Source organism: Penaeus vannamei, chromosome 35 (assembly GCF_042767895.1).
Source record: "Penaeus vannamei isolate JL-2024 chromosome 35, ASM4276789v1, whole genome shotgun sequence".
Taxonomy (NCBI): Eukaryota; Metazoa; Arthropoda; class Malacostraca; order Decapoda; family Penaeidae; genus Penaeus; species Penaeus vannamei.
In genome coordinates, this window is record NC_091583.1 from 29862523 (window position 1) to 29872522 (window position 10000).

General features: G+C 38.0%; 1 protein-coding gene across 4 annotated transcripts in view; it reads right to left on the reverse strand.

Annotated features, from left to right (window-relative positions):
• Positions 1-6328: 6328 nt before the first annotated feature.
• LOC113815323 (excitatory amino acid transporter 3) overlaps positions 6329-10000 on the reverse strand; it is an 89982-nt gene continuing 86310 nt past the window's right edge. For all 4 annotated transcript variants that reach the window (XM_070114349.1, XM_070114348.1, XM_070114351.1 and 1 more), the window contains exons 11-12: positions 9006-9140; positions 6329-7702 (exon numbers count right to left, since the gene is read on the reverse strand). In XM_070114349.1, the coding sequence (XP_069970450.1) occupies positions 7531-7702; positions 9006-9140 (307 nt within the window). In that variant the 3' untranslated portion in view covers positions 6329-7530. The remainder of the gene's footprint in view (positions 7703-9005; positions 9141-10000) is intronic.

Consider the following 10000-nt stretch of genomic DNA (forward strand, 5'->3'; position numbering starts at 1 on the left):
AAATTCCCGAAAATTGTAAAAAAGATTGACAGGAAAAGTGCTAGTGTGACAGCACTTTAAGAGTTTTCGTTGTATTTACAAATGTAAATCACATTACTTCAAGAAGGTAAAATACGAATCACGTTATATTTTCCGTAAATGTAAATCATAAGTTTTTCCCACCTGATTCATTGTCTTTGCGCGACTGCCTTTTGGAATTTATGAATGGTAAGTTACCTGATTGTTTGATGGGTTTTAAATCTCATTCTCGTTAATAATGCGTAGGGTATAACACGCCTATTTGTGGCTGGTTGCTGGGCGTGAGGGAAAGGATCTGGGTGCAAGTGGCAGTGTACATGTTTGTGAAAGTGCCTGTAGTGTAATGTGTTTGTTTAATTTGTAAATGAAAGCAATGAGTGTTTTTTGTTTCGATTATGTGTTGGAGAAGCCCGTTCCAGCTGCATATGGTACGTGGGGAGAAGGAGTGGTTGTAAGAGAGTGTTGGTGTGGTATGTGACGAATTGACTGGTATGTGAGTTCCGTGTGTTGCGTGAGTGTGCTGCTTGTAAGTATTCGTGTTTGTTGATGTCTATAAAGTTGTTTGTGATCTTGTACAGGTCCACATTAATCTGTTTTATTTTATGTGGGATGTAATACCAGGTACACGTGTGTAATTGTATGTAATAAACCTGGCAGCCCTAGTTTTTTCACACGAGCCACATGGAGTGCTCCCATAAATATTAGTTTTCTTTGTGATTAGGAAAACTGCAGTTTGTTTTCAACCTCAACGTGACTCTTCTATTGATCGTTTAAAAGCAAGCTGTGAAGGTCACGTGTTTTAGATAAGAATGTATAACTAGAGATTGTAACCACCAAAATTTCTGATTTCTTCTTCTCTTATTTGTTATTCTAATCCTTTTATTCTACTTTATCCAGTCTTTGTAGCATTCTAGAGTGCTATTGCTAATTATTTAACCATCAATAGGATAAAATGCCAGCAGGAGTACATACTGTAGATGTAATAATGGAAATGATGATCAAAATATCGGAGTTAGTATTAGCTCTTCACAGCTTTTCGTTTTCTACTATAAATAAACTAATTTCAGAAAACGTTATTTTAGACGGATAACTCTAGTAAAATCCTTAGTTCTCCTACTCACTTCTGGAAATGAGTAGGAGAAAGATTATATGTATATATGCATATATATATGCACACACACACACACACACACACACACACACACACACACACACACACACACACACACACACACACACATACACACACACAAACACACACACACACACGCACATATATATATATATATATATATATATATATATATATATATATATATATATATATATATATATATATATATATATATGTGTGTGTGTGTGTGTGTGTGTGTGTGTGTGTGTGTGTGTGTGTGTGTGTGTGCATGTATATGTGTGCATATATATACATATATGGGTATAATTGAGTTCTTTCTTAAATTTAAGGTTATATTCTTTTGTGGAATTGTTGCTTTGTTTGGTGATGCTGAGCTGAATCCTGGTCCTTGCCGTCCAAAGTATTGTAACTTCATCGGAATTTGAATGGGATTTGCAGTTATCTCGACAAAATTTAACATTATTTGTTGTGCTGAAAGGTACACATCAGTGTTGCTTTTACATAATAATAATAAACCCTTGTTGTTATGTGGGAATTCTCTGTCTTGAGCCCGTTTGTGTTTAAATTCTAGGGTTGGTTCTAATGCTAGTCGTATGAATGTGGTTGTCACGAATACATGGTTGTGAGAGTGTGTAGTCGTTTTAATCATTTCTGATTTTTTAGTCTTTATAGAAGTCCCAACTTCCGATGACAACATTTATGATTGTTGGATGACCGTACATTTCTGTTCAAGAGAATGATAGTAAATCTTGCTATATATTCATAGGTGATTTTAGTGCTCACCACCGAGACTGGCTGAACTCCGTGTCCCCATCTGACTGACATGGCATTTCTGCCTCAGATTTGGCAGATGTAGTTGGGTGAGAGCAGTTAGTCCGCGGTGCAACTCACAGGAGTGGTAATCTTTTAGATAATTTACTAACTGATGTGAGAGGGGTAGTTGATGTAGACTCCATCGCGCCAATAGGTTCTTCCGACCACTGCAGTCTAGCATGTAAGATCCAGCTGGACTTTCCTATACCAGATTTTACTCTAACTAAACAAGTTTTCTAGAAGTCTAGAATTAACTGGAATGGGGCCTACCATGCTTTTGATAGCAATGTTTGGCGAAATGTTTATAATGCTCCTTGTCCTGTTAAAGCTCTGAACTTTTTATTGTTGGACATCATGACGAGGTTTGTACCCGGCAAAACTCTGAAATCTCGTTCACATGATAAAGCATGGTTTAATGAACGGTGTCACCAGGCTTATAGGGACAAACATGCTGCCTACAATCTCTGGTCTGCTAACCGTACTCGTCTTTGTTGGGAGAATTATGTTGCCATGCGAAATACAGCAACTAATGTTTATAAGGAGGCTAAATCTGAATATAATGCTAATTTGAAAGTTCTCTGACAAGCCTCACAGCCTCATAACCGGTGGTTATGAGTCTTCCGTTCCTCCTTTAATGAAATCTGATGATAGTGTTATGTATAGTCCGTTTGAGAAAGCTACCTTGTTAGCAGATTGTTTTATTTCAAAACAAAGTATAAAAGATATTGAACTCTCTCTTTCATGTCACCCATTGCCATGCTTTAATTCATTTGCTTTCAGGTCCTCTGAAATCAATATCTGTAATCAGAATTAGATGAATATGGTGGAGTAGACTCTAATGGTTTGTTTCCTTTGATTTTAAAAACACTAAATGGTTAATTAGCTCCCAAATTAGGCGTAATCTTACGCCTTTTAGTTCGTAAAGGGTAATTTTCAGAGTGCTGGCGCTTTGGTAATGTTACTTACTGAGTATAGGCCTATTTCAATTACACCAATCTTATCCGAGGTTTTTGAACGTTTGCTGGTCAAACGTCTTTCTGTACATTTGAGACCGTTTCTTCCAGAGACTCATTTGGGTTTTAGAAAGGAACTCGGCTGCAATGATGCACTGCTTATGTTGGTGCATGAAATGCAGTCTGATTTAGATAAGGGTCATGAGTCAAGACTTGTCTCGCTGGATTTTAGTGCAGCTTTTGACACTGTTAATCACAAGGGTTTAATTTTTAAGTTACAATCTTTTGGTGTAGGTGGTAAAGTTTTAAGTATTTTAACTAAATTTTTAACTGGCAGGCAGCAGCGTGTCCATGTTGATGGTAGTTTCAGCTCGTATTCCCGTGTCTTCTGGGGTTCCCCAGGGAAGTGTATTTGGCCCTTTGCTCTTTGTTTTATATACAAACGATATGTGGTCTGGCATTACTGATAAAATGTTAGCATATGCTGATGATACTTCTCTCTATGCTGATATTCCTTCTCCGGCAACCAGGCAAATAGTAGCTGACAGTCTCACTGTAGACCTGATGATGATTCACTCGTGGTGCTCTCGGTGGGGCATGAAATTAAGTCCTACTAAGTCTAGAGAAGTGATTGTGAGTCAGTCTCGAACGCAGTTGCCTCAGCATCCAAATCTGATTAATAGAGTCTTAATCACTTCAGTGGATAACCTGAAGCTCTCAAGTGTACCCTTTGACTCAAAGCTTGATAATAATAATAATGATGTTAATAATCATAACAATGGATAAATTGATAGATATATATAGATAAATATGAAAAAAATCCTTAACTTCTCAATTGAGCTAATACCAATGCCAATACCAGAAGAACAACAGGTGTATAAATGCAATAAGACAACTTCCACTTGTATTATAAACTTTTATTACTCATACTGCAGTTCGACCTTAACATACAGTTTGCTTTAGGAGAAGAATAGAGTTAACCTTAGATTCGCACATCACGTGATCTGCTCCTTACTGACCATTTGACTTTGATTACATAAATAAAATCCACAATTTTGTTGTGATTTTTTTCTTTGTTTGTTTTTTTGGTCCGCGAGTTTGTACGGCATTTATGTATAATACAGGTTGTCGTTCGTTCAAAAAAAAAAAAAAAAACTTATTCAACTGCATTCGTATTATTCAATAACATAATTTAGGTCCCATATACAGAACTTTTTTTTTAATGAAGAAAAAAAATGTGGGAAGCACGTATTTATTTTTGGATTTGTGAATTGACTTGTAATTATCATTATCATTTTTTTGCTTGTATGTGGGACGGAAATATGTTATTTATGTCGTGTGCAGATTACAAATATCTTCAAGAAGGGAAATCAAGTTTTAATTTCATTATAGATACTTCACATAAAACTGTGGTTATTTGATGCTAAGCACGAATAGTCCTTAAAATTTACTTCACCTATCTATATTCTATATATAAAAAATGTAGCTACAAGATTCAAGTACAATTATTAAGAAGAGTAAGATTTCAAGAAAAAAAACCGTATCCTTACAATTAAAAACTCTCACACAAAAATAAAGAGGAGGAAAAAAACAGCAAACCTTCCTTGAATTGTGATCCCGAGCAAACAAAATATCAATCGCCTAGAATAATTTTTCTTCGTAAAACCATAAAATTTTGTTCCCGCGCTGGCCAAAAAAAATAAAAATCAATAAATACAAAATGTCACACGTCTTTTAGCTAACTTTCTTCCAATAACGATGACACTAACAGCATCCATAAGCATTATATTGTAGTTACATCACTTCTAGCAACTGGATATACAGAAAGGAAACTTTTATTACGGAAAAGGCTTATTTTACGATCAAATATCGCTCTGGAGATTAGCGTAGACGCCCTTTCTCGAAGACTCGCTCGCCTCCTGCGGGTGGCGGCGCTGGGGGCGGGGAACACAACCCAGTCTGGCTCGCAAACAGTTCAGGGAACGCAAGGTACCATTCACGCGGTTGCTACAACTACCCTTCTTTAATATTAAAAGTTAAATAGGATTCATCCTTGTGTTCACTTGTTTCTTTGCTGGAAAAAAGGTCAGAAAGAAAAGAAAAAGGAAAGGAAAACAGACATATGCAGTCCCTAACTGTGTGCATGATGTGACTCCCTCTATGGTAGTATTTAAAAAAATATTCACATGTACTAACACACAAATGGTTAGCGAGACGTCCGTTCTGCCTTTTATTTCTTGAACTAAACGTCTTTTATATATCCCTGAACAATTTCATAACCGCCCATGTAGTGACTACACCAAAAGGTAATCAGATATATACTTAAAACAATGCTCAACGGAACAGAAAGTGAAAGGTACAAAAAAGTGAAAAAAATGTCTGACAAATGTATGTTATTGTCTTAAAAAACTGACTAAGTAATTTAGAGGAATACGAACAATATTCTGTCTTAAAAAATGACTAATTTATAGGAGTATGAACAATATTCTGGAACAAGTAGCGTGTGCATCGTGACACAAATGAACCTTCCAATGACCCCAATTTATTAATTTTTTTTTCCCATAGAAGGAACTCATCTCACGGAGACACTCAGGGACCGCATTTCTCTCTGTACATTTCACCGGATATATACAGCGTAGGTGATGCTTCAACTCCTCGAAGAAATCTCATGAAAAATGTACAATACTGTGTTTTCTAAAATGTACATGATCTGGAACCGTTCCTCGCGCGGGATCCTCTGGTTCGTCTTTTAGCAAAAGTGACCTGAGGAGTTTGGTTCTCGTTCTCCAAGACATTAATGTACATATATGTGTGTGTGTGTGTATGTATGTATATATATATATATATATATATATATATATATATATATATATATACACCTATAGATACACACACACACATACACAGACACACATACAAATATATATCTATAAATATATATATATATATATATATATATATATATATATATATATATATATATATATATATATATATATATAAGCATGTATTTGTGTGTGTATATATATATATCGATATATATACATATATGTGTATATGTATATATATATATATATATATATATATATATATATATATATATATATATATATATGCATATATTAATATATTTATTTATGTATATGTATTTATGTATATGTACATATATATATATATATATATATATATATATATATATATATATATATATATATATATATATATGTAAATATATATATATATATATATATGTATGAATACATATATATACATAAATATACATACATGTATATAAATACATACATACATATATATATATATATATATATATATATATATATATATATATATATGTATATATATATATATATATATATATATATATATATATATATATATATATATATATACATACATATGTATGTATGTATATATGTATACACTCGTATATATAGCCATCAGTGGAACCTCCTTCTGCGTCCGTTTTGCTGAACCTTTTCATCAGACTCTGACTCTGACCGACAGGCCTTCGACCCCAACAGTAAACATCAACACAGACAGCCACTGAGAAATTCCAAACTACTTTACAACAAATATATATCTGTAGACTTTCCAATAACACAACAATTACAAAACTGCTCTCTATACAATTCAAAACGCTATATCTACCTAAATTTCTTCTGATATACAATAAATGCACTTATTTTATGCACTTTGGTGTGGCCCCTCAGCCTCTTCTACAGTAATGATATGGTTTCACTCGCCAGTCAACAAAATACAAAATAAATCATAATATTACAGTGCAAGAATAGATAAAGGCATAAATGTTTTTTTATACATAGTTTGATAATTATAAAAGGAAAGGAAATTATACATACAAAAATGGTAGCCAAGTTGTTGAAGATCTGATACAAGACATGACAGTGAGTGTGGTGTAGAAAGTGCTTTACAATAACCCTTCAGGAAATCACAGTCACCAGAGGAAGAGAAAGTCTGGCAACATTATTTTGGAAACATGAACCAAAGAGAAGGATAATACCATCGAAGGAAAGGAAGTTTTATCTTCACAGACCACAGTAATTCTACAAGACATCATTTTTTTAATACATATTTTCGCTCTTATAATTAGACAGCGTGGAAGTCTTAGACGCTGGAATCGGCATTCCACTGCGACGCGCGATGGACCTCAACCGCCTCAGCGTGTAGAAGGACTAAGGTTCTAGCGCCCTCGACTGCCCACCTTAAGGAAATATGGATCACCGAAAAAACAACACATACCTGATGTTTTTTTTCCAGAGGTTAAAACCCTGAACAAGAGTTACTTTTCCCTGTTTACGTAAACGTTTGTGTATTTATCCTTCTTTTAAGGGAGGGGGGAGAGTGAGGCGCCCAGCGAGCGCCTCGGAACGCCACCCTGCGTCAAGTGTTTCGTCTCGGGAGGCTTCTAGCCCTATCCAGCCCTGCGCAGGTTCCCCGGGAGGGTGTGCTACAGCCTGCGGGAGGAGCCTGTAGCGTGGAAGCGAGAGAGGAACCGGTCGAAGGAGCTGGCCGCGCTCGTCCCTCGGCAGCTCGAGCTCAGGGCGTCGGCGGGACCGTCCCTCTCCCGCCCTCTCACATCTTGCTGGACTCGACGGCGTCCATCCCGATCTCGCTGGACGGACGCTCCAGGTCCCCGTTGGCGTTCACGTTGCCCATCTTCTCCAGCTCCTTCTTGCTCAGCTCGTAGACCAGGCCGGCGCCGATGCTGTCGCCGAGCACGTTCATCAGGGTGCGGAAGCGGTCCCTGGGGGAGCAGCGGAGGGGGGGTGGGGAGTGAATGAAAAGGAAATGGAGAGGGTGGATTAGAATGAATAGAATAAAGGAAAATGGGGGGGGTGGACTAGAATGAATAGAATAAAGGAAAATGGAGGGGGTGGACTAGAATGAATAGAATAAAGGAAAATGGAGGGGGTGGATTAGAATAGATAAATGAAAATGAAAATGGAGAGTATGGAAAAAAATAATGGAGGGTGCGGATTAGAATTCATTTTAAAAATGGAATGGCGTGGATTGGAATAAATAAATAAATAAAATGGAGGGTGCGGATTGGAATATTAAAAAAAAAACACAGGTAGGAATGAATTAGTGAAATGAATTGGTAGTTACAGATGGAACATGAATAAGGCCTTTAATTTGAAAATTAACACGATCGTTAAGGTAAGGAATCGGTCCTAAAAATGGAATTGGAGAACTGTGGATTGAGAATAATAAAAATAAGTTAGGGTGAAAATAAACATATAATAGGTAGGAATAAAACAATCAATGGGAAAGGATAGTTGATGGCAGATGGAACATGCATAAGGCAGTTAACTTGAATAGAATAGAAATTTCTTTCGATGCATGAAAAGGACCGACACAGCCGCAACTCAACAAACCATCACGCACACACACACACACACATACACACACACACACACACATACACACACACACACACACACACACACACACACACATACACACACACACACACACACACACACACACACACACACACACACACACATCCACTCACATACACACACACACACACGCACACACACACACACACACACATCCACTCACATACACCCACAAATCCACACACGCACACACACACACACACACACACACACACACACATATACACACACACACACACACACACGCGCACACACACCCACCCACCCATACACACACACATGTCCTCCCACCCACATACATACACACATACACACATCCTCCCACCCACACACACACACACACACGTCCACCTACCCACACACACACACACATGTCCTCCCACCCACATACACCCCCCCCTCACACACACACACACACCCACATACACCCACCCACACACACATCCTCCCACCCACATACACACATACACACACATACATCCTCCCACCCACCCACACCCCCACACACCCACACACACACACATCCTCCCACCCACACCCACACATACATCCTCCACATACACCCCCCCCCCCCCAACACACACACGTCCCCCCCCATCCCCCATCCCCCCCCAAACACAATAAAAACCCCGCCCCCCCACTCACAAGAGCCAGTCGACGGCGATGATGAGTGTGATGTCCTCGGCCGGGAGCCCCACCACGTCCAGCACCATCACCATGGTGACCAGACCCGCCTGCGGGATGCCGGCGGCCCCGATGGCGGCGGCGGTGGCGGTGATGCTGCGGGGGGGAAAGGGAGGGGGTTGGCGAGGGGGGGAGGGTGTGGTTGTTATTATTGTTGCTATTATTCAGTGTTATTATTATCACTATTGTTATTATTGTTATTATTATAAATTTTATTATTGTCATCATTTTTATTATTATCATTATTTTTATTATTACTATTATCTTTATTATTATCATCATCATCATTATCATTATTATTATTATCATTATTATTATTATTATCATCATCATTATGTTATTATCAACATTATTATTATTATTAATATCATCATCATTATTATTATTATTATTATTATTATTATCAATATCATCATCATTGTTACTGTTACTACTACTACTACTACTATTATCATTTCACTATCATTATTTGGTTATGATTAATTATCACGACTGCTATTATCATTATTTTTTCTCTTATCATCTTCCAAATGCCTCTCTCGGATTCCTAAGTGTCCTTTTTGGCCCTCCTGATGGCATCCCTTCGGCCCTCCAATAGCCCTCCTTCGGCCCTCCTAATGGCGCCCCTTCGGCCTTCCTCTTAAGCCCTCCAATGGTGCTCCTTCGGCTCTCCTAATGGTGCCCCTTCAGCTGTCCTGATGGCGCCCTTTCAGCTAGTCTAATGGAGCCGCTTCAGCTACATTAATGGCGCCCCTTCAGCTAGCTTAATGGAGTCACTTCAGCTGTCCTAATGGCGCCCTTTCGACCATCCTAATGGAGCCGCTTCAGCTACATTAATGGTGCCACTTCAGCTGTCCTAATGGCAACCCTTCAGCTGTCCTAATGGCGCCCTTTCAGCTAGTCTAATGGAGCCGCTTCAGCTACATTAATGGTGTTCCTTCGGCTCTGTTAATGGT